The sequence below is a fragment of the Ursus maritimus genome, unplaced genomic scaffold (assembly GCF_017311325.1).
Source record: "Ursus maritimus isolate PB19 unplaced genomic scaffold, ASM1731132v1 scaffold_14, whole genome shotgun sequence".
Lineage (NCBI taxonomy): Eukaryota > Metazoa > Chordata > Mammalia > Carnivora > Ursidae > Ursus > Ursus maritimus.
Window position 1 is genome coordinate 62,578,154 of NW_024423786.1, and position 27,822 is coordinate 62,605,975.

The 27,822-nt window shown below is 41.6% G+C and overlaps 1 protein-coding gene across 2 annotated transcripts; it reads right to left on the reverse strand.

The window, feature by feature from the left end:
* Nucleotides 1-4,866: 4,866 nt before the first annotated feature.
* LOC103660400 (myosin-4) lies at nt 4,867-27,822 on the reverse strand. 2 transcript variants are annotated; one of them, XM_040630040.1, is made up of 38 exons: nt 27,619-27,822; nt 27,390-27,533; nt 26,856-27,012; nt 25,853-25,880; nt 25,653-25,760; nt 25,046-25,142; nt 24,828-24,891; nt 24,588-24,686; nt 24,356-24,459; nt 22,504-22,642; nt 21,816-21,934; nt 21,568-21,717; nt 20,904-21,074; nt 19,105-19,414; nt 18,235-18,305; nt 17,750-17,837; nt 17,551-17,668; nt 17,113-17,236; nt 16,886-17,022; nt 16,502-16,757; nt 15,331-15,573; nt 14,854-15,030; nt 14,477-14,622; nt 14,131-14,221; nt 13,656-14,045; nt 12,511-12,637; nt 11,932-12,050; nt 11,608-11,804; nt 10,143-10,326; nt 9,898-10,063; nt 9,671-9,795; nt 8,693-9,001; nt 7,939-8,142; nt 6,455-6,580; nt 6,194-6,364; nt 6,003-6,107; nt 5,804-5,899; nt 4,867-5,019 (listed from the first exon to the last, which is right to left on the reverse strand). In XM_040630040.1, exons 1-38 carry the CDS (start codon nt 27,820-27,822, stop codon nt 4,867-4,869), a joined length of 5,817 nt encoding a protein of 1,938 aa, XP_040485974.1. The 2 variants fall into 2 exon arrangements, with proteins under 2 accessions (XP_040485974.1, XP_008686239.2); XM_008688017.2 differs by having other exon boundaries at nt 25,046-25,138; nt 25,646-25,760.

The window sequence follows — 27,822 nt, forward strand, 5'->3', positions numbered from 1 at the left end:
ATATTCTTTACTTTCTCTCAGCAATGCTTTATAGTTTACAACATAGAGGTTTAAAAATTTTTTAAATGAAGTTTATTCCTAGAATATTTTGTGATTTCTTTGATGCTGTTGTAAATGGTATTGAATTTTAGAATTTCACTTTGTTTGCTGTCAATATAAAAATAAAACTTATTTTTATATATTACTTTGACACATGCTCAATTTCTTGTATTAAGTAGTTTTTTATAGACTTATTTCAATATTCTATGCAGTTTTGTCATCTGCAAATAAGGACAGTTTTACCTCTTTTTTTTTCCCCCAATCTCTATGTCTTTTATTTCCTTTTCTTGTCTTATTGTATTAGCTAAGACCCCCAATGTAGTTAGCTAGACATGGTGAAAGTGGATATCATTTCCTTAATCCCAATCTTAGGTAGAAAGTCTTCACTATTTCATTGTTAAGCACAATATTTTAGCTGTGCTGTTTTTTGTAAAGGTTTTATTTATTTGAGAGAGAGAGAGCACACATGAGAAGGGGGAGGGGCAGAGGGAGAGGGAGAAGCAGACTCCCTGCTGAGCAGGGAGCCCAACGCTCCCAGGATCCCAGGACCCTGAGATCATGATCTGAGCTGAAGGCAGCCACTTAATCGACTGAGCCACCCAGATGACCCTGTGCTGTTTTTTCTTTTTAATATGTGCCTGTTATGTAGATTGAGAAAGTCCTCTTTTATTGCTAGTTTGCTGAGAGTTTTTTAAAATTTATTTTATTTTGGAGAGAGAGTGAGAGAGCTCAAGTGGGGGTAGGGAGCAGAGGGAGAGGGAGAAGGAGAATCCTTGAGCAGACTCTCCACTGAGCACAGAGCCAGATGCAGGGCTTGATCCCAGGACCTTGAGATCATGACCAGAGCTGAAATCAAGACTTGGCCACTCGGGGCGCCTGGGTAGCGCAGTCGTTAAAGCGTCTGCCTTCGGCTCAGGGCGTGATCCTGGCGTGCCGGGATCGAGTCCCACATCAGGCTCCTCTGCTATGAGCCTGCTTCTTCCTCTCCCACTCCCCCTGCTGTGTTCCCTCTCTCGCTGGCTGTCTCTCTCTGTCAAATAAATAAATAAAATCTTTAAAAAAAAAAAAAAAAAAAAAAAAAAAAGACTTGGCCACTCAACCGACTAAGCCACCCTGGTGTCCTGAGAGTTTTTTTTTTTTTTAAATCATGAATGGGTGCTGGATATTGTCCAATCATTTTATTGCATCTATTGAGATGATCATATAATGTTCACTTTTATTCTGTGAATATGATGATTACATTGAGTTTTGAATGTTAAACCAACCTTGCTAGGCTTCCCATTATTTTATCCTTTGGTTAGAGAGAGTAGGCTTTTTATGGGGCTTTTTTGTCTGCATCTGTTGGTGTTTCTGTGCTTCTTCAACTTGTCCAATCATTTTATTGCATCTATTGAGATGATCATATAATGTTCACTTTTATTCTGTGAATATGATGATTACATTGAGTTTTGAATGTTAAACCAACCTTGCTAGGCTTCCCATTATTTTATCCTTTGGTTAGAGAGAGTAGGCTTTTTATGGGGCTTTTTTGTCTGCATCTGTTGGTGTTTCTGTGCTTCTTCAACTCCAGGTCTGGGGGATATGAAGCAAAAAGAAAACCCAGGGAACTTACCTAGTCCATCTTCTTCTCTCCACCATTCAGAATCTTTTGTATTAGTTTTATATATAATGTAGGGGTTTTAGTTGCACTTAGTAGGAGGGAAAAATAGGTCAACTTAATTTTCCTGGAAACAGAAGTCTTCGTACTGTTTTTTTTTTTTTTAACCCAATTACTGAGAAAAAGGTACTAAAATATCCGTTGCTTTAGGATTTATTTATTTATTTTTTTGGATGATATATGTAAAATACCTACCCCAGTGCCTGGCACAGATTAAGTTCTTAAATTATTATACGTCCCACAAATATTTCTTGAGCACTTATTACATGGCAGGCCCAGAGAGGTTTGGCTGAATTTATAGGTGTAAATGCAGGGCTCTGGACTATCATGTGTAATTCCTTTTGGAAAGATTTGGTGGTAATGTAGAGCTGTGGTTGTCAGAGTTTCATCCTGACTGGCCGCATTAGCATCACCTGGAAATGTGTTGGAAATGCAAATTCTTGGGTCCCAACCTAGACCTACTAAGTTAGAAGCTCAGGAGGTGGGGCCCCCTAATCTGTGTTTTAGCAAGGCCTCCAGGTGGTTCTGATGCATGCTAAATTTGAGAGCTCCTGATGTGGAGGCTCACGTAATCCCTAGCCGTGAGGAAGGGTGCCGGGTGTCTTGATACCCAGAGTCAGGCCTCAGTGTAGGCAAATGGCTTTTGTAGAGGCATTTTTTTACATCTCCCCCCTTCCCTCCCTTCAGGCACAGCTCAAGAGACCTCTTTCTTTAGATGCTTTCTCAGCTGATTATCCAGTAATGCTAGCTAGGGTGTTAGTGGAAATTAGTATAATTACTAGGAATTTAATAGGAGGTTAAATAAAGTAAACATCCTTCAGGATGCTTAAGATTTCAGTCTCATAGTGGGAGATTTACATATAAAAGAGAAGGGGGTAATGTTTCAGAGGAGAGGGATCTTGAGATTTCTTTTGCTCTTGATATCTGTTTGGTTATAAATTGAGTTAAGGAAAAAGATTCATGGTATTTTCAAGTATCAGTATGTGAATGGTACCAGTATTTGCTTTCAGTAACAATGGTCTTGAAGTTTTTAGAAGATAAAGAATCTGGCCTTATTACAGATTCTTAGATTTTATTAGTGTAACGATGCCTGGCTGGATACCAAAAATACTAGGGCATGGCCATCTCTGCCTAGTTCCTTACTTGTATACTTCAGGTTGGTTTATCTATAGGTTATCTCAAGGTTGCCCTTTGCGACAGCCCATAGTCTCCTTCCAGTCTCAGTTTCTCCCCATCACAGTAAGTCCTAGTGTTACTGTCTGGGAGGAGTCAAACATAAACTCCCTCTTGCTCCTAATTCAGAGATGTTCTCAGAGACAGTCTTCTGCATCCTGCCTCCTCCCTCCTCCCTGCGTGCACCCCATTTGGGTCCTCATATCCAGCATCAGTAGGTTATGAACACTTCCCATATCTCAATGGTCCCTCATTTCAGTGAAAGGAAAGACAAGAGTATTACAAGCATTTCTGGATTTTCATGTGTGGCTTTGTTGTGAGAGAGAAGGAAATAAGTCTATAAATCATCTAATCTGTGAGGAAGATGAGGAAGAATATTAATCAGAGTTTCTGTGACTCTAAGTCCTTGCTGCTTTAATCAGGGACCCCAGGATAATCGACCCGTACATAATGAAATCCACTCCCAACTCTCTACATAAGCAATTATTTAAATAGTTAGGAGACAGAATAATAAAGCAATTGGCCTGTGCTTTTGAGGTCAATAGGTTAACTCTACAGAGTTTAATTAAAATTTGATAATAAATGCCTGCCCTTGGCAGAATATTTCATTAGTCTTCATCATGGCCTAGGTTAAATATTCCTTATTAATTATTTTTCACCCCTCTTAAATCCTCTTCTCATGAAGGAGGCTTCTCATTACTAATTAGGATTCCCACACTGGGGAAGGAGATTCCTCGAAGCAGCTGCCTTGTTAGGAAGGGGTATCCACCACTATAAAAGAATAGATTGGGATTCTGTGATCTTATTTTGAAAATATCTACACAGTGAAGCCAAATGGTAAGCTTTAAAAAAGTATCAAAGAAAAGACCACTCTGGCAATTGCTATGGTATAATCTCAGTCACATTCCTATTGATATTCATAAATAAATTCCCTTTCGGATTCCTCCTTAAAATAGGTATGGTACTGAGAAAAATCAGGTTCCTTGGGCTTGTTAAGTAGACTTGTATGTAAAAATTAAGAATTATCTAAGAAGTTCTGTGCCTTTTCTTGGAGAGATTCAGAGGAAGAGAATTTCCCGCAAAAGGAAATAAAACACATAATCATAAGGTAACTGGGAGGTTTGAAGGCCGTGAAACTGGTTTACTTCTCCTCAGTGCTCTTCCGGTCCTTTCCTTGGACCAGTATCAGAAGCCTGCTTGCATTCTGCATTCTTGTTCGTTGCCGTCACTCTCACCTCTAATCTGGACCATTTTCGTAGCCTCAGCAGTCTCCAGGCTCTGGTCTTTCCTGTCCTTCTCCGTCCTCTGTGCTACTGGCAGAGATGGGTCAGTGGTCTTTCTCATGAAATCTGACCAGGTCCGTGCATATCCTAATTCCTTAGCACCACGCAGGAGGCCGTTGCCTTCATAGGCAGGCCTTCCCTTCTGTCTTTGGCCTCATCTGAGGACCTTGCTCGTGGGGCCTATGCTCAAACTACTCTGAAATCTCATGCTTGTTTTCTCCTCTTAGAATGACCAGTTCCATTTCTCTTTCACCTGATAACTGTCTACTCATCTTCTAGGAGCTGTTTGAATTGCTGTCTCTCCTGCTGGCTTGAGCTCCTCAAAGGCAGGGACAACTTTCCTATCCCTGGTGCCCATTTCTGTACACACACTTGGTTCTCAGTAGAATTGGTTGAGTGGATTTGGGGGTGCACTAACCACCTTTGTATTCTCTCAGAGAAATGAATTTCTTTTGCCTTCTATGAACATTGGTTCACTGACCACACTCATTCTTGTCATCATCATGTGATTGCACAGTTAGGAGCTTCACAAGTGTCGAAGAAACGAGTTAGTTCTCATAGCACTATGGAACTTGGAATTAAGAGAGACATGCATTTTTAGATGGGAAAATTCTCTGCAGATTTTATTGCCTTGATGTTACAGTGACATGCGACAGTGACAAAGAACTTCACATTTTGCACATTTCTTTGGTCACCTTTCAGCATAAGAATGAATTACTCTTCACTTATGACTTTCGTCTGAACCTCCCGGCTCTTCACCCTCAGCTTGTTGACCTGGGACTCGGCAATGTCAGCCCGTTCCTCGGCCTCCTCCAGTTCGTGCTGGATCTTGCGAAACTTGGCAAGGTTGACGTTGGATTGTTCCTCCTGAGAAAAGAAACGCATTTCAGAGAACGAGAAAAGTTGACATTTTCTGACTCTCACTGCCTCTGTTACTAGAAGCAGCTACTGGATTTACTTCATAAATGAGAAAGCAAAAGGTTCTGCTATTTGGTCATGTACTTAATTGGGGGTGAGGCATCCCACATAGTCCCCTCTGAATGAGTGGGCTTACAGTGCCCCCTGCTCAGTCTCTCTCACTTGATTCTTTTCCTGGCAAACTTAAGATGCTACAATGACAACAGGGAGATCAGAGTAGCAGGAATCCACATCTACGAGACAAACTTTAGAAAGGAGGCATGGTGATAGTATTGGGTGCAGAGAACCTTAAGGGAAGTTTCTGAATTAACAGGATGAGAGGGATGATAAGATGAGAAAGGAGCCAAATGAAAAAGAAATATTCTGATGGATTTATTGTGAAGTCATTTAACAGAGCTTAGACTTGAGAGCCCTCATTCATGCAGCCCCTGTGAGTGCTGGAGATTTCTGGGAGTGGTGGAGTGTTCTAGATAGGGAGGGAAGTGGGTTGTAACCAAAAAACATTTCTATACTAACATGTCTGGAAAATTGCTTAAAGAGGTCTCAGGAGAAATGCACCTGAATCTCTAAGGCTCCAGTAATTACTGGTAAAATTTTTTCATTCCAAATATTCATTTTCTAATTCTGTACTTTTTTTTGCCTTAAAGAAAGACTCTGAAATTCTATAAACTCTAGGCTCCACAAAACTTGGGGCTTCTCCTGAACTTTTCTCTCTCATTGTGAAGCTACTCACGGCCTCTTCAGCTTGTCTCTTGTAAGCTTTAACTTTGGTTTGTAATTTGTCCACCAAGTCCTGCAGCCTGAGAACGTTCTTGCGATCCTCCTCAGTCTGAAATGAAAGAGGTAGCACATAGTGGTGTTATTTGAAAACGACTCATTATTTTTATTTTCTTGAGAACAGTAGGCCTGAGAAATATGGAAAGGTGGGTCACCTGGTAAGTGAGTTCCTTCACTCTCCTCTCATGTTTGCGAAGACCCTTGACAGCCTCAACATTGCGTTTCTGTTCATTTTCAACCTCATTTTCAAGCTCCCTCACCTGGAAGAGAACAAAGGCTTTTAGCAATTTGGCTGTAAATAGCTATATGAGCAGGTCAGGAATTGAATGAAGTGATGGAGACCCACTCTGGCCTCCAGTTTCTGGATCTGCTTCTTCCCGCCCTTCAGGGCCAGCTGCTCAGCCTCGTCCAGACGGTGCTGCAGGTCCTTCACCGTCTGCTCCATGTTCTTCTTCATGCGCTCCAGGTGGGCGCTGGTGTCCTGCTCCTTCTTCAGCTCCTCGGCCATCATGGCTGCCTGGTGAGCAGTAAAGCAAAACCCATTGAGAGAGCTGAGCGAGCACATCAATATTCAAGTTTGACCACCACTGTGCTGCACTCTGCTCACGTCAGTGATGGCCTTCTTGGCCTTCTCCTCTGCGTTGCGGGCTTCCTGGACAATGTCCTCCATCTCTCCCTGGATCTGGGAAATGTCTGTCTCCAGCTTCTTCTTGGTGTTGATAAGGCTCGTGTTCTGTTTCAAATTAATAAAAAAAAGAAAGGGAAGCACATTTAATTATATTCTACTTACATTGTCATTTTGACTAGTGTATATAGGCAAAAATTCTTGACCCAGGAAAAATTCAGAATAAACAACAAATCAAAAGTTGATTCTAAGTTATGCCCTCTCTTCTTTTTATTCATAATTCTGTTAATGAACGTTTTCTGAAATTCTTCCAGGTAAAATTTGATTTTTGATATCAAGATGTTCGACTATTATCAGCGGTTGCTTGTAAGCCTGAAGCACAATCCTGACCCAAGAAAAAATTTAAAATGCTGTACCATGTAGCACCACACAGCTCATGGAAAATGGATTATTAATTTTTATTTGTTCATTCATGTTTGGTTGACGTTATATTTAAAGGGCATAAGTAGCATCATTTTCGGTACAAAAAAGATCCAAGAATCTGTTACGTTTTGGAAAGTTGATAGTACTTGAAATATGTAACCAGTTCAAGGATACTAAAAATGAGGAAGAAAAATGTTGTATTTTAATTTGAATTTAAAATTATTTGTAGTATGTGATTTTAACATTTCCATGATGGCTATTCCCTTATATTGCAATGTTTTAAAAGTATATAGTAATATATGTTTATTGTAAAAAATAGAATATACAAATTAGCAAAATAAGAGGTAAAGAATAATTATTATACTCTCAGTATCCAGAGATAACCATTGGTAACACTTTGTTTATCCTTCTGGATGTTTCCTATATATTTTTTAACAAGAATGATCATGCTTTATATATTATTTTTAAGTTGCTCTTTTCATGTTTGTGAACATCTTTTCATGGCAATAAATGCGTACTGTAATGGCTCCTTATTAGCCTTGTGAGGATATACCTCCATCTATTTAGCGTGTGCGTTATAAACAACAAATGCTGAGTAGCAGTATTGATGGCCTCTGAATTTGAGCTGAAGAGTTTCTTTCATGTAGTTAGCTTCATATGCATACAGGGTACATAAAAATAACTTGGTGGCTTATTCTTTTTTCTCTGTTTTATTTGCTTATCTGTTTGCAGCTTAGAGTTGCAAAAGACAAGATGGCCCCCGGTGTCATATCTATGGTTATTAGTAGATGGCCGCCTGTGCTTTTTTATGAAAGTTTCTAGAACTCTAAATTTCTTCAAACAACATGATAATGTCAGCCCATAAATACACCCATGAACTGGCTAGGCCCTCGTACGTCTTAGTGTAGTACACATTTTCCAGAACTTCAGGAAAGGACCCTTGCCAAGGTTACTTTACTCCTTACTTTATAAACAAGCTTATCCCCTCAAATTATCTTCAACGTCAGGGAATGCATTTGCTCATCCAGAGCCCTGCTCCTCACCTGGGTGTGCAAGAGTTGCACACGCTCACTGGCATCCAGAAGCTCTTGCTCTGCCACCTTCCTGCTCCTCTCGGTCTGCTCCAAGGATGCCCTTAGCTCTTCAATCTCAGCCTGCAGCAGGTTGGCTCTGCGCTCCACCATGGCCAGCTGCTCTTTAAGGTCATCTTGGCCTCTGATGGCATCGTCCAAATGTAGCTGAGTGTCCTACACACAAAGAGGCAACCACTCTTCCTCATGCTTCCATTAAGTGAGTACACATTTGGGTCATGTACACACTTTGTTCTCAGTAACTTAGAGTATGATTAGAGGGGGAAAATCTGCAAGTCCCTTTAATGGCAAATTCTTTGTAGCCTAAGGTAGCAAATCCACTCAAAAGAATAGGATGTTATATTTTAGATCCTAAATCATAAAAAAATAACCATGGCTAAAGCTACAAAATGTTGGATCAAGAAAGCATCCTCAGAGATGAGCTAGTCTAATGATGTTGTTTTATATATATTAAACAAGTACAGATGTGTATATTTAAAAAATATACATGTATACTTTTATATATATTATAGAAATGAAGTGATTTGTGCAGTGTCTTCTCTTCAGTTGACAAAGTGAGCTTTGTCTTAGACTTTCCAGATGGAAGCTGTTCTTTAGCTGTGTATGTAAAATTTTCAACTGATTACCATGTTATTTAGATCTATGGCATATAAATTACAGTTAACACCCAGACCGCATGACACCATGTGTGTTTATCTCGATGTACCTTCAGTATTCCTTGTGTGTTTCTTAGATTCCTTATGGCCTCTGCAGCCTGGCGGTTGGCGTGGTTCAGCTGGATTTCCATCTCATTGAGGTCTCCCTCCATCTTCTTCTTGACTCTGATGGCATCATTCCTGCTCCTGATCTCAGCATCCAGGGTGCTCTGCATCGACTCCACCACTCTGATGTGGTTTCTTTTCAGCTGATCGATTTCTTCATCTTTTTCCGCAATTTTCCGGTCAATCTCAGATTTCACCTGGTTTAACTCAAGCTGGATGCGAAGGATTTTGCCCTCTTCGTGCTCAAGCGATCCCTTTTTAAAAAACAACATTTAGATTACTCTTGGCTCACGACCCTCTCGGGATCTTCCCTGGTGTAATCTGAGACTGGCGCCTGTACTTGGAGGGCAAGGAGAAGACCAAAGGAAGAGGCAGGCTGCTCCAGCTTGCTGGTGGCAGCTTAATAAGAGCAAAGGGAACTACGTGAGAGGCTTGTGGCGGGAAGACGAATGGATCCCTGCATCCGCCCTCCAAATTTTAAAAGTTTACAAAGAAGCCTTAAGTAGATTTAGTCACATATACCATGTAGGTGTTCTCAACACCCCACCACTGTCTCAAGGCTAGGTCTTTGGAGCAGCCTCTGGGAGCGGGAAAGGCAAGCAGAACCTGTATTCCTAGGATAGGGGGACAGTCAGTTGGCGGTCACGTCTTTTTGATGGTGTTTTCTGGGTCGTCACCTAAAGAGCTTGTTGTTGTTTGTTTGGCACAATATGATGATTTCTTGAAGAAGGCATTAAGAAAATGCACAAACTTTCATACATCTTAATTTAGCTTCTTTGTTCTGCATTCCCAAGGAACAATTCAGTGTTTCTCACTGAATTACACGGGTTATCCCCTGCAACTCTGCAGCATGATAGCTGCTCTCAGTTGCTATTATTTTTCCGTTTATTTATAATGCATAAGTGAGCACACAGAGCACGTACCTCTGCTTCCTCCAGAGCAGCCTGTAGTTCACTCTTCTCTTGATCTATTTGTTTCTTCACTTTCTCCAATTCATGGATATGCTTTCCCCCCTCTGCAATCTGCTCCGTCAGGTCCGAAATCTCCTCTATAGGTTAATAATAAAATAACCACATTGAGTTGAGAAAAGTGAAAACTTGCAAAGATGTCTCCCCACCATGTTTGAGGTAGAATGGTTACAGAGACTCACGCTGTAAGTTCTTGTTCTCTCGCTTCAGGGTTTCAAGGTGATCCAGGGATTCCTCGTAGGCATTCTTGACCTTGAATAGCTCGGTGCTGAGCGTGCGGGCCTCCTTCTGGGAGGCCTCAAGTTCAGCCTGAGTTTCCTCATACTTCTGTTTCCACTCCGCCAGGACCTGGAAGTACATCAGAACTAAGCCGCTGTAATGAAGAATCAGGCCACTTTCCCCCAGGAAGCTGGTCATCGTGGGCCACCTTGTCAAAGTTCCTCTGCTTCTTGTCCAGGGTGGCACAGGCGGCGTTAGATCTCTCCACGTCCAGCATGAGGTCCTCCACCTCATTCTGGAGCCGCTGCTTCGTCTTTTCTAGAGAAGCACATTTGGAATTCACGGCCTCCACATGTTCCTCAGCATCCTGCAGACGCTGGGCCAGCTTCTTCCTGAAACGTTGGTCAGTGCGAGTGACCAAGAACAGATTCAGAGCTACCACAGTGAACTTTGTAAAGCTCCTGACTAGGAAAGGGTGTTTTCCCCAAGACTGTTTGCTTCTCTGTCACAAAGTGTTAAAGTTTTCTAAACTTTACCATTTTGTCTCTTTGGTTTTCCCTAGTGAATTCTTATCTTTATGTTGGGTTATTAAACATATTCACGAGGCCTTTTTGTATGCATGGTGGTGGTGGTGTGTGCATGCATGAGAGAAAGAGAGACAGAGAGAGAGAGAGAATGAATGAGCCTATCTGGTTATACAGTGGTGGAAACCACCATCTTTTCCTTACAGACCAGTGCCTGTCCATTGAAGAACGGGCAAGACCACAGCCCTCCCCACATCAGCTGAGTGAACAATATGAGGACATGACAGCCGTGAACTGGAAGTGTATCACCAAAGCATTCTACCACTGGATAGTGTCATTAAGCATTTTTTAACATTTTTGGTCCTCTTCATAAATGAAATTGTGGCCCAAAGTGACGTGTATGAGGTCATATGATTAATCACGAACTTTCTGGGTCTTCTGCCCCAGACAGCAAATATTATTCCAGAATTTTATTTCCCAAATACCCTCCAAAGTCTTACTGCTTTCTTCACCAGCTAACACTTATCTGGAGTGTTCCCTCTGCAAATGCTTGCCAAATCCCCTCATTCTGTTTAATTCTAGCAACTACTGAGATAAATGCAATTTAGAGAAGCTTCCTTCACTGGGAGAACATAATGATTATTTTTCTTCCATGTGTCACTCGATGAGTTTTATTCCATAAGTGTGTGTAAGTAGTGAATCAGTTTATTGATACTGGTTGTTAGTTAAATGACAGAGTATGATAGTCTTATTCTGAACTTCTAGATAGGGATAAACTGACTATTGTTAATTGTAATATTCATAATAATGTACCAGATAGTCTCACTGCCTCCACTTTTCCTTATATTGAAGGGAATTAATTCTACTTAATTCATAAAGGGTATGGTGATAATTTTTAATTCATTTTGGTGGAAAGAAATTTCAGATATTTTTTTAATAGACCAAAATGCAGGGAGAGCTGTGGTCTTGGCCCATTCTTCAGTGGACATGACTGGTCCGTAAGGAGAAGATGGTGGTTTCCACCACTGTATAATCAGATAGGCTGAAATTTTCCTCCTATCTTCATGCCTGAAATAGTCCTTCTTTTTATTATTTTTCCTTCACTGCTTTTAAACTTTTCTTTCTACCTCCATCATTAAGAGCCCGTACTTGGCCTCCTCCAGCTCCTCCGTACGCTGAATGGCATCTGTCTCATATTTGGTCCTCCACTGCGCGACCTCGCTGTTGGCCTTGGACATTGACCTCTGCAGCTCTGCCTTTGCCTCCTGCTCCTCCTCATACTGTTCCCGTAGCAGGTCACAGTCATGGCGGGCTGATTGCAGGGCGTGGGCCAAGGCGTTCTTGGCCTGGACCAACCAAAAAGTGTGCATTGTACATTTATGTTCTGGTCATTGATATTCCGTAAGTGAAGTTTAATAGTGTGTCATGCTGCAAAGTTCAAGTGATTGAAAGTCTCAATTAGAGAATTCTCACCTTAGACTCCTCTTCCAGCTGCCTCTTTAATTCCTCAATCTGTTGTGTAAATGCTTGTTTGCCTCGTGATAGCTGAGACACCAGAGCTTCTTTCTCATCTAGCTGTCGTGAAAATTCACCTGTGAAAGACAAAACATGAATGATTTAGTTCTGTCGTCTAGATGAAGACTGATTTAAAGAATGCGATAACATTAGAACTCTTCTTACTCCATGATGAAAAGAACAGCTCAAAAACTTTGGTGTGGTTGAAAGGGTTGTTTCTTGCTTTTTCAAAAATGTAAGCTTTCTTTGATATTTTACAATTTTCTTTCTTTTTCTTTTCTTTTCTTTTTTTCTCTTTTTTTTTTGAGTAATGCTGAGGCAGCCAAAATCTCCTCAGCCCAGGAAGCTTAATTTTCTTCCAGTTATAGCTTATAATCATCCTTTTTACCATTTCCCAATAAAAAGGAGAAAGAATGACAAATGAATGATAAATGGGCATGTGTGGCTTAAATGATGGGTGTTCAAGAGGTGTTCACAAGTGGAGGCTCGCCTTTCGTTCGTTGGCTCTCTGCGTGCTGGCTGCGTGCGCCCACTGACCTGATTCTGTGTGTAAACGAGCCTTCTGGGCTGACAGCTCATTGATGAGGCGTTGTTGTTCCTCTTCCTTCATTTTCACTTCACTAAGCTGGTCCTCCAGGGTGCGGCACGTTTTCTCGAGGTTTCCCTGTGGTGGGAAGTAGAAAACAGGGAAAGATGATACGTTTTTATTTGAAGTCTGGTTTTGGAGATAACTACTTGTGGAAAGGAGCTCAATTGTATATTCTTTTCCATCCACTCCAGAGCCCTGCACGGTACCTTGAATGTAGAGACACATAATTTGGGCTACATGAATAAATAAATGGTTATGAAAACTAGATTGTTGTCTTTGGAACACATGAACATCACTTACATTCTGCATCATGTGGAGTATGGTTTTTAGAGAATTTTTTTTTCTGGAATTGCATTCTTTCATGGTCATAGTGACAAAAGTTAATGTGATTTCTACAAATCACATAGGAAGACTGGAATGATTCATTTCAATATAGTGATGCTTAATAAGCATAACAGGAATAATTTTAAAGTGAGATAACATTATAGCAGCAATGTCCACAATAGCCAAACTATGGAAAGAACCCAGATGTCTATTGACAGATGAATGGATAAAGATGTGGTGTACACACACACACAAAATGGAATACTACTCAGCCATCAAAAAATTGAAATCTTGCCATTTGCAATGACGTGGTTGGAAGTAGATGGTATTATGCTAGGTGAAATAAGTCAATCAGAGAAAGAGAATTACCATATGATCTTGCTCCTATGTGGAATTTAAGAAACAGAGGATCATGGGGGAAGGTAGGGAAAAATAAAACAACATGAAATCAGAGAGGGAGACAAACTGTAAGAGTCTCTTAATCATAGGAAACAAACTGAAGGTGCCTGGAGGGGAGGGGGTGGCAGATGGAATAACTGGGTGGTGGACATTAAGGAGGGCACGTGATGTAATGAGCATTGGGTGTTCTATAAGACTGATGAAACATTAAACTCTACCTCTGAAACTAATAATAACATTAATTAATGGAATTTAAAATAAATAAAATAACATTTAAAGTTTGTACAATTAGATTAGATATATTCATATATAAACTCTATCATTTTGAATCATTGTGAATAAAATGAAAAGGGGACAAGTTCATAAAAACCTTGGCTTTGGAGACTGTCTCCATGTTACTGGCGAGGTCATCGATCTCCATCTTCAACTCGCTCTTCTCCTTCTCCAGCTTCTGCTTGACCCTCTGCAGGTTGTCGATCTGCTCCCTGAGCTCGGCCACGCTGTCTGCGTGCTTCTTCCTCAGGGTGGCCGCTGTGGCTTCGTGCTGCAGGGTGGCCTCCTCCAGGTCCCGGCGCATTTTCTGGAACTCGGCCTCGCGCTTCTTGTTCATCTCGATCTGGGCGGAAGTGGCCCCGCCGGCTTCCTCCAGGCGCTCGCTGATCTCCTCCAGTTCCCGGGAGAGGTCAGAGCGCTGCTTCTCTGCTTTGGCCCGGGAGGCCCGCTCTGCCTCGATTTCCTCCTCCAGCTCCTCGATGCGGGCCTGGGGGTGACACAGCAACGTGAATGCCAGCTCCTGGCCGTTGTGATTCCTGGAATGAGCAGAAGAGGTGGGGGGTCCGACTCACCTGTAATTCCTTGATCTTCTTCTGTAGCTGCATTGCGAGGGCCTGCTCGTCTTCAATCTTGCTTTGCAGATTGCTCATTTCAAACTCTTTCCTGTTAGGGGAGCAATGCATAAGCTCTCCATCAATTCTCTTACCAGTTTTCTTTCCCAGGTAGGGTGGAATGTCTTTATACTGCTGTGTTGAGGACATGAGTAGTACATGTTTTTACAAGTCAGTAACGTACGATTTTCGTTAAATAAAAAAATCAAAGATGTCTTTTTTCCCTTGTGTGCTCTGAAGTAATATTTTAGAGATCTTTAAAACATCTATTTCACCTGAATTGACAGACAACAAGCAGGTTACTCACTTTTTGAATTTTTCATCGAGTTGCTGCTTGTCATTTTCTACATCCATCGTGGATTCCTGGGCCAGTTTTAGGTCACCCTCTAGTTTCCTCTTTGCTCTTTCTAGATCCATTCGGATTTTCTTTGCTTGTTCCAGAGATCCTTCAAGCTAAATATATAGTGGTCTTTATTTATTTCAGTCCTAAGGCACTGAGCCATATGTTACTAGCCATCAAAGATACACAGGAGAATTTTAAAAGATACACCAATCAGCATGGGAATTTTAATTATTATTTTCAAAGCCACAGTGAAAGGCTTGTGAGCATTATAGACAATTGCATGTCACAACTTTTTTTTTTTTTGTAATATTGAGAGGAAATACTGTATTTTTCACACTTACATCATCCACTTGCTGCTCTAGCTTGGTTTTAGCCTTGGTCAGGGTGTTGACTTTGTCCTCTTCTGCCTGCAGGTCATCCAGGGTCTGCTGGTGGGCCTCTTGGAGGGCCTTCTTCTCCTTGGTCAGCTTTGCGATGGTTTCATCCAGGCCTGCCATCTCTTCCGTGAGGTTTTTCACCTTAGATTTGAACAGATTATAGAAATGTTAGTGACATCTATCATCTTGATGAAAAACAAGCTTAGGACAGGGTCAGTCTGAGATGGAAAATGGAGACAAGATGCTAAGTCAGGCTCACCTCACTGAAAAGTATGGGGGATAAAGGTCAAGGTAAATAGAAATGGTGAAGACTAAAGAGATGACATAAATGTGACAGTACTTTCCTTTTATATTCAGTGACTATAGGATTAATCTTTTTATTAAAATACTTCAGTAACAAGCTAGCACTTGTAGACACTCTAAAATGGATCATGATGGTACCTTGTTCTCTGTGGCATGCTTCTCTTTTTCAACCTTGGCCAGGGTCAGTTCAAGGTCATCGATGTCTTTCTTGAGCTCTGAACACTCATCCTCCAGTTTCCTTTTCTTGGCCGTTAGCTCGGCGTTGATCTCCTCCTCTTCCTCTGCTCTTTCAGTTAGCTCCTTGATCTTGGCCTCCAGCTGGATTTTGGTTTTTATCAGTTGATCACATCTTTCCTCTGCATCAGCCAAGCCATCTGCTTCCTAACGGGAGAAATGAAACAATTTCACCTGTCTAAGCTGTATCTGCAAACACACGATAATTTATTAAAAGGTGGATACTTCAGTGATTCAACCGGTTTGGTCAACACATAGGCCAACTTTTAAAAAGTCTAATGGACAAAATGTTAGTAATTTTATTTTATTTTATTTATTTTTATTTTTTTTTAAAGATTTTATTTATTTATTCCACAGAGATAGAGACAGCCCACGAGAGAGGGAACACAAGCAGGGGGAGTGGGAGAGGAAGAAGCAGGCTCATAGCAGAGGAGCCTGATGTGGGGCTCGATCCCACAACACTGGGATCATGCCCTGAGCCGAAGGCAGACGCTTAACCGCTGTGCCACCCAGGCGCCCCAAAATGTTAGTAATTTTAATGCACTGATTATAATAACAGATTTCCTCCAGCTATCCGTGTGTGGAAGGTCAGATCAGGGAAACTAGCCTTTTGGTAAAATCTGTCCCAGTGTTACTTTGGAAAAGTCACGTATTAATTCTAGGACTCTGTTTCCTCACGTTGGAGGGGGTTAGTTAATTTAGCCTTTTCGCTGACCTTGTAAGAACAACACAACTTCTGTTTATGTACACAGATATTCACTAAGCAAAGAACAGTTTCATCGAAGAGAAGGTTCTATTAAGGAAGGAAAATATCTGTGGACATCTTTATGACTGTGCTCACTGTTGATCATACTGCGTATGAATGTGCGTAGGAACATACACAGCATAATTGATGACTTTGCAGCTGTTGTTTCTTTAGGTCTGAGTCTTAGTATTTTTGAACGACAGACAATTACAGCACATGTTTTAGTGGAAACCATTCATTCAAAAACCTTAAGCTGAAACCTTTTCATATCCACTCCCACAGTGTGTGGTGGATAAGAAGTGTCTGAGCTGTGCAGTGGATGACACTCACAGATTGAACTTGGAGCTGCAGGTCATTTTTCTCTTGCATCAAAGCTACCATCTTCTCTTCAAGCTCTTTCCTTTTTGCCTCTGACTTAGCCAGCTCTTCTTTGGTCTTCTCAAACTCTTCCTTCATGGTGGCCATCTCCTTTTCTGTCTCCGCACTCTTGAGGAGGGGCTTGATCTTGAAATATAGCTTCATCCAGGGCCAGTGCTTGACGTTCATGAACGCACGGACGTTGTACTGGATGCAGAAGATGGACTCTCTGTAGAAAAGAACAAAGACGCAAATAAGGAACAGTGTGGACAGTGACCATCACTCAACAGAAGTAATGACTGTGTCGGATTCAACCATGACAACGCAGAGAATGAGGACTTGGACTTGGTCCCTCACCTCCTCTCCATCATCTTCTTGAATTCCACCCTCATCAGGTACCCTCTGCACACAGCTTGGGTGCGTGTGATGAGTTGAGCCAGCTTTTCATCTCTCATCTCCTCTAGAGTTCCCAGCAGGCCAGCTTTAAAGAAAACCTTGCCAAAGAACAAGCTAAATATGTTATTTCCACTTGTGAGAAAGTCCAAAGGTAATGAAATGATGATAGATATTTAGGTTGATGGTACCTTGGTATGACCAAATTTGTACTGGTTGTGGTCGATGTCAATAGACCCTAGAAGTTTCTCAGAAGCCTTCTTACTGTCAATGAACTGACCCTCTGGGATGGCACTCGCATTTAGAACCTTGTATCTATCAGAATGCAAAGAATATAAAAGTGTGGTTTTTCTTCTTACTGGAACTGTTAGTAGCTATCATTGAAAAAATGATAGACTGAGTTTTGGAGAAAACAAATTCCATTAAAATAATCCAACAGTGCTTTAGGTGAACCTTGGGAAAATATGTTTAAAAACTTCTGGTAATATAAAGCAAGCCTTCATTCTTTTATGATCACCTTTCAAATGATTGCATTTCAGTTTTCAAGGAAAAGTTAAAAGATGTTTGAGCTGCGTGGGGATACTGCTCTAGGCTAGCACTTTGAAAGGGAGGAATAATGAGACACAAACCTCTGTTTGAAGTCTGCATAAAGGATCCTGCTTGGGAACCCCTTCCTGCAGATGCGGATCCCCTCCAGCACCCCGTTACACCGCAGCTGGTGCAGGACAAGTTCATGCTCCATGGCCCCTAAAAGGCAGAATACACATGCCTTACTTCATGGTCTCAAGCAAACAGCCTGGAGTTGTTTGGGTATCAGATGGGTCTTACCTGGAGTCTTGGTTTCATTGGGGATGATGCACCGTACAAAGTGGGGGTGAGTGCTCCTCAGGTTGGTCATCAGCTTATTCAAATTCTCCTGGAAACCATATTCAAAGTTATGCAGTCACTTTTCGTTGCATGAGAGTCCCTGTCAATGATCTGTAGTGAATGTGCCCCATTTCACGAATAAAGTAAATGTAACTGATGACAGTGGTTGCTTTTAAGAGAGGGTTTGATTTCATGTGAAATGTGTTCCGCTCTAGATCTTTTAGATTTGGAGTTTTAAGGGTAACTGGTTCATTTATTGTAAAGTTTGAACCCACATTGTGGGTTTTCTTTTGGTTAAATTTCTCCTAACATGTTTTTCATTTTCCTTTGTACAACACTGCTTTTATTCAGTTTCACCGTAGATCTCCTTTAAAAAGTTTTAAAAAGTTATGATAATTTAATTTTGTTACAGAAGTAATCTTTTGGCATTCAAGAATATACTGTACCCTGAAAAGGGCTGACACTGTCTGGAAAGAAGAACCCTTCTTTTTGGCACCTTTTTTTCCACCTCCACTTTCTGAAAAATAAAATAGAAAAATTAAAACTATTTGCAACAGCTTCGGAAGTACTATCCATAGGTACAAGGACTGCCAAAATTCCTTCTGGAATTTAAATTTGCACTTGTTCACTTGTATCATTCCTGTTTTTCTTTCTGTGTCTTTCTGCTGACTATAGATTAGGAAAATGGAAGCATTGGCTCACATTTATAGGTATTCAAGAAAACAACAACAGTAAAAGAACTGTGGATGAAAAGGGTAGATGTGGGGGAAGGGATGGGATTCCTCTCCTCCAAATTAGCAATGTGTGTCCCCTGAAGGAAGTGCCCAGGAGACAGAGTAGTACTGCCGCCTTAGTGCACAGAGGTCCCAGAGAACAGGTAAAGTTGTGTGCTTGCTACCAGGTGGGTGAGCCTCTACTAACCTGCAGGGAGGTCCCACTTCCTGTTTGCTTATGCTTCTGTACTGTTACCTGCACATCTGGTCTTAGAGGACTTAGGAGAACAGAATTTCAGTTCCTCAAGCACTAGTGCCTCGACAAAGGATTTCCTCATCTCCAGCTTAGCTGAATCCTTGAAGGGACCAATACTATTAAAATAGTAGAAATGAACTGTATGATCTTGAGCAAGTCACTTAGCCTCTGAGTTTGTGTTTCTCATTGGTGAAATGAGGCCATGGACAAAATGATCCATAGTGTCATTTCAGCTCTGAAAGCTTATGACCGTAAGACCATAGCACACTAAATACACTTCCTTTTATTAAGTCTATATTGTATAGTTCAATTCACTCTGTGAACGTACTAATGACATTAAGAATGACCTGCTTCAGCACTTTGTCCCCCAGCAAAGAGAAGAGCCAGGGTCTTCATTCCAGACTTCTGGTACAGCCCAACCACGGTCTCGTTCAGGGGGTCCTTGTTCTTGTCGAGCCAGCCGGCGATGTTGTAGTCCACAGTGCCAGCATAGTGGACCAGAGAGAAGTGTGCCTCGGCCTTGCCTTTGGCAGGCTTGGGCTTCTGGAAGTTGGCCGACTTCCCAAGGTGCTGCTCATAGAGCTTGTTCTTGAAGGAGGTGTCTGTGGCCTTGGGGAACATGCACTCCTCTTCCAGGATGGAGAAGATCCCCATGGGCTGAGAGTAGGAAAAAAGGGATAATAATAATAATGAGTTCCTCAGAAAAATATGCTCCAATACTTTATGTTCTTGGTGGAAACCTGAAAATGTTCCAGAAGAAGGGATGATAAGAAATTAAATAAGCATGACCCTACTTTATTGCCTCTTCTCTGCTACTGAGATGTGAAGCAATCATGTACCATGGACATATGGTACATATGTTTGCTAGAAAGACTCTGTTAAAAAAAAAATAAAAGAAGCCCATATGTGCCATTTGTCAATTTTTATGTTCAGAGTATAAAATTAAATTCCAAAACTACCATTTCAAAGCTGAATTCTTTATCCCGTAAATGTATAGATCTAAATACTTTCTTCCGTCCTGACAATGTAACTTCCTTACCTCAAATCCAGACAAGACAAAAGTATGAAGAGGAGAGAAATACAGATAATGATTAAAAATTATCCATTCCCAGGAGGAAAGAGCGTCTTGTGTTGTATCATTAGAACCCTTTGTACTCTGAACTATGTTCCCCCCATGGCGGAGTTAAGTGATGATAATTTGTTTTTGCTTTGTAAGCAGGTTGACTCCTTTCAGTGGCAAGTTTGATAGGAAAGACTGATAGAAAACCCAGTGTCGATGATTTTGCTTCAGTCACAAATTGTCTCCCCAAAACTGTTTCGGTGTTCCAGGAACTGAGTACCGTGTCATTTTCATGAATAGCAGAGATAGTGTATCACCAAATTAAAATTGTTTTCCTCAAATTGGGTAGACCTAGTCTGGTGTGGCACTCTCATCTTTCATATTTTTATGAATTTTAGCATGAGTGTCTGAAGTTTTCATAGAAGGCAGTTGTGTTTGCTTTTCCTTTCCCACTGCTTAGGGTAGTGTTCACGTGTAGCCATATACTTCATTGGTATCTGTAGGTACACGATGAGTTCCCAATACACATTTGAAAGTGTTTAATGATTGCTTTGATGAGTTTTAACATGTTCAACACTGATAGAATTATTGCCCCACCTGATAGAGGAAAATCCGGGTTCATTTTCCAGGGAAGACTGTATAGAGGTTTGGTGTTTATTCAGTAGTTATAGAGTCTTAATGCCTGCAACTACTGAAGAGCTACCTTCCATCCTGCCCTGATAGCCATGAAGGATGATCCGTGCATGACACACCGTCATGGAATCGCCGGGATCGATGACAGTACTCAGAGGACTAGCTGCAATTTCATTCCTTTCTCCTGTGCACGTGAGGGAGAGTGAAGCTATAAGAGGGAGAAATGTGCATCCCTGTGTCTGTGTACAGGTTTGTAGCACTGCAGTCATTTTTCTATGAAAAACTATTCACGAGTAACAACACATCCTTGAGACACACCAGACAACTGATCAGAGTACACGAGCCTGTTGTCAAACACCACTGCTTGTTCTTTGAGAATGGGGATTGCAGTTAAGCGTGAGGAGGCGGACAATTTGTTTTTCATGTCCTGAAGGCTTGAAAAGTCTTACGGACCTTCTCGATGAGCTCGATGCAGGCGGCCAGGTCCATCCCGAAGTCGATGAACGTCCACTCGATGCCCTCCTTCTTGTACTCCTCCTGCTCCAGCACGAACATGTGGTGGTTGAAGAACTGTTGCAGCTTCTCGTTGGTGAAGTTGATGCACAGCTGCTCCAGGCTGTTGAACTATAGGAAAAGAGAAATATAGGGAGTTACTCATGACTTAAGTGTTTCTTCTGCATTTAAGGTATTTTGGTTTATTAAATTACAAATGTTCAGATTGTTTTTTTACCATATGACATGATTCTAAATGTCATGACTCCTCGAGTACTATGCTCTTTGCATGAAATCATTAGGCCAAATGCTGTTAAATAAGGACCTCTTTTAAATATTTCCTTAGAGTAATTTAAGAAAGCGTTTCCATTTGGATCCAGGATAGATGTTGAATATTTATTAACCTTTCACAGACCATTCTCTGAGACTTCTAGACTTGAAAGAATAAAATGCTCTCTCTTTTCCTCTTTATACTAATTTACTTGTTTCACATCTCTTCAGGGACCTTTCTTTCCCACAAATTCCATTTTGTACTTTTTGTAATGATAATTTTGAATGCTCTAACAAGCTGGATCAAATGACTGGGAATTTGCATTTGCTTATTTTCTGTCAGCTCATTACTCACATCAAAGATCTCAAAGCCGGCGATGTCCAAGACCCCGATGAAGTACTGTCTGGGCTGCTTGGTGTCCAGCTGCTGGTTGATGCGGGTGACCATCCACAGAAACATCTTCTCGTAGATGGCCTTGGCCAGAGCGCCCACCGCGTTGTATACCTTCAGGAACAGTGGTAGTTTGGTTTCGAATCGAACACAGTGATGGAGCCTTAGGTCTCTGGTGGCTCAAACAAATCATGGGTTTAAGTCATGCTTACCTGCTGCACAGTCTGGCCTTTGGTGACGTACTCATTGCCGACTTTGACCCTGGGGTAGCAGAGGGCTTTGAGCAGGTCAGCGGAGTTCAGGCTCTGGAGATAGGCCGCCTTGTCAGCAACTGCATGAACGAGGTGAGAATGGTGAAACTGACCACAGCTTAGACAGTTTAAGGTGTGAAGGGTAATGACAGAGAAAAAAACGTTTTGCTTGAAGAGGAATATGTGCAAATGTGACAAAACCATTTGTCACGCTAATTTTAGTCATTTTTTTTGAGAGGATAATTTGGAACATGGGGAATTGATGCTCCGTGCGATACTTAAAATATAGCTAAAGCAGACCACAGATAAAAATAATTTGAAAAATTCTAACCTAGAGGAGGAGTGACAGGAAAATTCTGATCTGTTTTTTTTCTTACAGTGCATGTGGGCACGTAAATTATTGACCGGAATAAAAAAGGTCTTAATCAGATCGTAAATACTAGCTTACAGTAAGTCAGTGAAAATTGGAATGGGCAGAAATCACACCTCCACAAATGTCAGTCCTGTAAAACATGCAGTGTGTTATTTCTGTCCTCTTATACTTCTCCCCGCCATCAGATAGGTGAAGAAAGTGAAAACTTGGCCTCTGCCCTCGAGGACCTGATCGTGTCAGCTCTGTCAACTGAAAGATGTGAGCAGGGGGCGGTACCTTCGGTGCCATCCGGCTCAGCCTGCTCCTCCCGCTGCTTCTGCTTGAACTTCATGTTCCCATAATGCATCACGGCCCCCGTGAGCTTGTAGATAGCCGCCTTTTCGTCAGTGCTGAAACCCAGGATGTCTACAGCACTCTGTGGAAAGAGTTGAATTTAAATCAGTTCCCAGTCATCACCATGGCAGACGCCCTCAGGACACTGGGGCCTGCCTCCCCGCCTTCTCATGATGTCTTGACTAACACTTTGCTGTTTTCAAAAGGTCCTGTTCTTTGGCACTTTATTCCACAAAGCAGCATCAGTAGGTGTGTGTCAGTTTCCCACTGAGTCATGTGGACAGTGAAGATCTTATGTGACCTGTCCACACTCAGCTAGCTAAGACTCAGAGCCTTGGCTTTGGATGCCAAGGCCAACACTCTTCCTATTTCTCCACATTAGCCAGGCCTTGCTCCACAGGTTTCTTATCTCATGGGTTTCCTTTGCTTCATAAATCTGTTTGCTCCTTTTCCTCCTATGTTGTCCTCGCCTCATCGTAGCCTGCCTCCCCGGATATGATGGATGCGGTTGGGAAGAGGGGAAGAGCAGTGGCCCTTGAGTTTTTCCCTCTCTGGTATCAGGTCACAGCTCGGCAGCAGTGAGAGTCCTGGCAGTGAACTTCACCTGATCGTTACTCATGCAGGGAAGAGACATTTATGAAAAGAACTTCTTTTATTGAAGTATTGTTGTGTCATTTTTCTCTATTAGATTTTGATCACCTTCTTAGTTGCCCATGCTAGGCTTTGCAAAGGCTTATGCAGTGGAGGCAGGCATCAGACAAGGCAGGGGGAGTTTGCTTATGTAACTCTTTCTCCAGATTATTTACCCTCAGTTCCAGCTCACTGACTCGACCTATTTAAAATGCCTAGATATTAATAAAGTCTTGGAGCAAGACTACAGTGTTTTTTTTTTTAACCTCCAACACTAGAGGTTATTTCTCAACTCCCTAACCCTTTTGGGCATATGAATAATAATGAGGTAAAGCCGGTAAAAGCTGATATTTATTAGATGAAGGCACACAGTTTATAGACTTTTTGAAAATTATATTTTAAGAGAAGAGGTTTTTTGTAAGCAACTCTTAATCCCATCTTGGGAATGTTGGGATATTCCCACCGGTATTAAAGTAAAGAATAATCAAAGAAGGTTGACTGTTCAGAAAAGCGAAAAAAACCATGAACTATGTATAAAGTATATGTATAAAGAAAAGAAGCCAAAGAGTAATGATCCTTTAAAAAAAAAGAGGAGAGAGAAAGAATTTATAATTCCAAAAATAAAAGTAAAGACTCGCAGAGGCCAAAAAGAGAATTTTTTGAGGTTAGAGAATCCATTTCTTCAAATGCTTCATAGAGGGGGGAGGGGAATACTGTTAGCCCCCAGAGTGACATTTGAAACAAAATTTGTGTTTACATCTGACTATAGAGGAACTGGAAATAATCATGTTCTGTTATAAAAAAACCTAAAAATGTTGTAGGTCCTTTTCCCAGGTTATTGGATGTAGGGTCTGATATAAAATAAGAGAAACATCACTATTGGAGTACAAAAATCGACCCAAAGGACCAATGAGGAAAAAAAAAAGCCAACTAGCCAAGGAATGCCTAAGACGTAACATTTATTACAGACATTTAAAGCTTTCTGATATATAGGGTGGGGGGCAGGCATTGAAATATTCTGTAATTTAATTCCAAGAGTAAGGAAGCCTGAAAGGCAATATTGCCTATTTATTGTCTTTCTGCTAATGCTGTTGACTCTGTAGAGGGGAGTGTTGTATACTGCAAAATGAGTTTGCTTCTTCCTGTTCTGCACCTGTTAACTTACATCTGTGGCTAGCAGTTCTTCCTGGTCATCAATGCTGGGCACTGTAATTTCACCTTGACTGACAAAGGCAAAGTCATATGGGTTGGTGGTGATCAGAAGCATTTCTGTACACGTGAGAAAGAACAAGTATAGACAGAATTACTTTGGTCATCAAAAGCATTTTAGAGGGACTTCTTAGAATAAAGGGCTTTTATTCTTCCTTGGTAGAAAAAAAATCACAGATACTTCTTACCAATAAGCTCTGGTTTCTTGTTGGACATGATTTGATAAAATATGTGGTAGCTTCTTTCAGCCTTTAGTTGGAAAGTAACACGGGACTTCTCCAGCAGATCTAGAAGGTCAGATTGAGCACACTTCAGAGGCCACAGTGGAAAATTAAGCATTTGAAAAGTTCACACCACATAGATAACAAGATTTGCAGTATATAGCCCCAAAGAAAAGTATTTTTAATCACTAATATTCATTAACTTACATGTTTCAATATCGGCAGAAGCCAGTTTGCCTGTTGCCCCAAAATGGATCCTGATGAATTTACCCTTAAAAAGGCAAAGGAAGACTTTTTGTACATATTCAAAGGCAGACAAATATTCTCTTTAGCTCTGGACCAAACAGATGGGAAAGATACTGAGACCACATGCACAGAAGTGTCCGTGCTGACCCTCACGTGTGAAGGAAGACCTGGAGACTTACAAAGCGAGAGGAGTTGTCATTCCTCACGGTCTTGGCATTGCCAAAAGCCTCCAGGAGCGGGTTGGCACTGATGATTTGATCTTCAAGGGTCCCCTTAAGAGAAATGAACAAGACAGATAAAGAGACCCACAGAAAGGGTGAGTTGCAGTCTCCTGAAATAACTTTCCATCAGCTTCGTCCCCTGCCTCCCTTCCCCCTTCTCAGTATTCTATAAATTTTGGGTAAGGCCGGCTGGCTTTCTCTTTCTTTATTTCTTTCTTAACACATTTTTTTAAAAAAGATTTATTTATTTGGGAAAGAGGGAGTTTGTGAGCGGGGCTTACTAAAGTGAGTAGAAGGAAGACAAATTGGGGGAGGGGGTACTCTAGTGACATGGTCTTGATTTCTGTATTCCTCAAGCCCATTGCTTCCTTCCTAATAAATGGTTGTGAGAACTTCTATCTATTGCACCTGGCAGCACTTCTCTTCTCACAGCCCTCCCAAGGGTTGTCTTCCAAATTTTGTCATCACTTGCAATTGGTTGCCATGGCTCTGAAGTACCTTAGCCCAGTTTTTACAAGCCTAGGATTTCTTCCATCCTGGGATGAATATTATACCCACCTGCATTTTGCCAGGAGTAGGTTCCTCTTTTTTCTTCTCTCCAGTAATTGCAATTGTCGCAAAGTACTGGATGACACGCTTGGTGTTCACGGTCTTCCCTGCACCGGATTCTCCGCTGTCGAGTCCACACAGAGGAAGAAGTCAGAATCTAAGTAATCACTACAATGATCAAAATTCAATAGAAAGAAAGGCGTGAAATCTACATACGTAATCAGGATCGACTGGTTCTCACGATCTGTGAAAGAGAAATCGGAGATAATGTTGAAAAATATACTTAGCATGTAAGTTTCATAAACTCAAAATCTTCCTTTAAAGCTCCCCACTCACACACACACACACAAAACCTTTGTCAATTGTTACTTTGCTTTTTTCACAATATTTTTAAAATAAGTAGCAAAAAATGGGCTGATTAGTCAGTGTGTTACACTCCTGTTACCTTTGGTGTGACAGAATATGTAATGAGTGCACTGTTTCACCGTACTACGCATGGGAATTTATCAGTATCAATGAGTACTAGCTCCATGCTCCACTTAGTCGCTTGGTTCATAGTTCAAAATCATGTTATTAACGGCCAGTTCAGAGTTTTGTGTAGTAATTGGGATAACTTGTACTCTGAGCTTTCAAAGCTTACTTTTTAGGAGAGGTGATACACTAGCTATAATTAAAATGCATAGTTCATTCCTAAATTTGGTTAATTTTGATCTGGAATTAGCATTAGTTTGGATTGTAGCATAGAAATCTAAGCAAAATTCTCTATGCTTTTGGAACTGGTCCATTTTATTCTTTTTTTTTTAAAGATTTTATTTATTTTAGAGAAAGAGNNNNTGTGCGTAGGGGGTGGGAGGATCAGAAGGAGAGGGAGTCGGGGGAGGAAGGAATCTCTAGAAGACTCCACACTGAGTGTGGAGTGTGACTCAGGGCTCGGCTCCAAGATCCTGAGATCACAATCTGAGCTAAAACCAAGAGTCAGACTCCCAGCGGACTGAGCCATCCAGGCACCCCTGGTCCCTTTGATTTTAAATATATTTCCCCAATTTTATTATATTATACTACTACTAATCATATTGGATTACTATTGTTATACTATTATTATTACTGTTATGTTTGTGCTGGACATTTTATTCTCCAAGTCCCGCCTGTGTCTTCTACGTTATCACTGTACATGTGCTTCATAAATGGCTCTACAGGTTGTAATTATGGACCCACTCACCCGTCAGCATGAACTGGTAGGCGTTGTCGGAGATGGAGAAGATGTGGGGCGGGGCCTCCTGGCGCTTCTTGCCTCGGTAGGCGGCCACCACCTCGGGGTTGTACACCGGCAGCCACTTGTAGGGGTTCACGGTGACGCAGAAGAGGCCCGAGTAGGTCTGTGGGAAATGACAAGGTTGCTCTGTCTGCAGTCACCTCATTCATCTGCCTTGGAAATACTGCTTTATGTGCCAAGTGAGAGGGACCCAAGTCACTGTGTCAGTTCTCCCAAGGCTGGAGGATCTCATTCCCTGGCTGCCTCCCGCCCACTCGGGCCCTACACAGTATGTTTCCTTCCGTCTGCCCACGAATTCAGCACGAAGTAGGTGGCTTGTCACATGCACCGTGTCAAATACATCAGAATTCACAACACTGACCAAGTATTAGTCTTAAAATTGTAGTAACCAAATCGGAAACTAGTCTTTAATTGGGTTTGGCTAACATAGTTCATGGACTGAAGTTAGTGAAAAGTGAGAAGAAAAAAGGGGGCGCTCACATAGATCATCCAGGCTGCGTAACGCTCTTTGAGGTTGTACAGCACCGCGGGCTCGTGCAGGTGGGTCATCATGGCCATGTCCTCAATCTTGTCGTACTTGGGAGGGTTCATGGAGAAGACTTGATCTTCCTTAACTGTGACAGTCTGTTTAGAAAAGGAGCCAGTGCAAATCAGCTGAGTAGCAGAAAAGGATCAGTTATGCCTTCCCACCCTCCTCTGTGTTACTTACAGCCCCGGCATCGGTCTTCACTGTCACTTTTCCCCCTTCCCTGCTCTGCACTGTACTTTTCACGTAGGACTCCTTAGCGTCCACCACAAAGACAGAATTCTTGGCATCAAACGGCCTATTCTGGGCCTCAATGCGCTCCTTTTCAGACTTTCGGAGGTACGGAGCAGCCTCCCCAAAAACGGCCATCTCAGTGTCGGAGCTCAT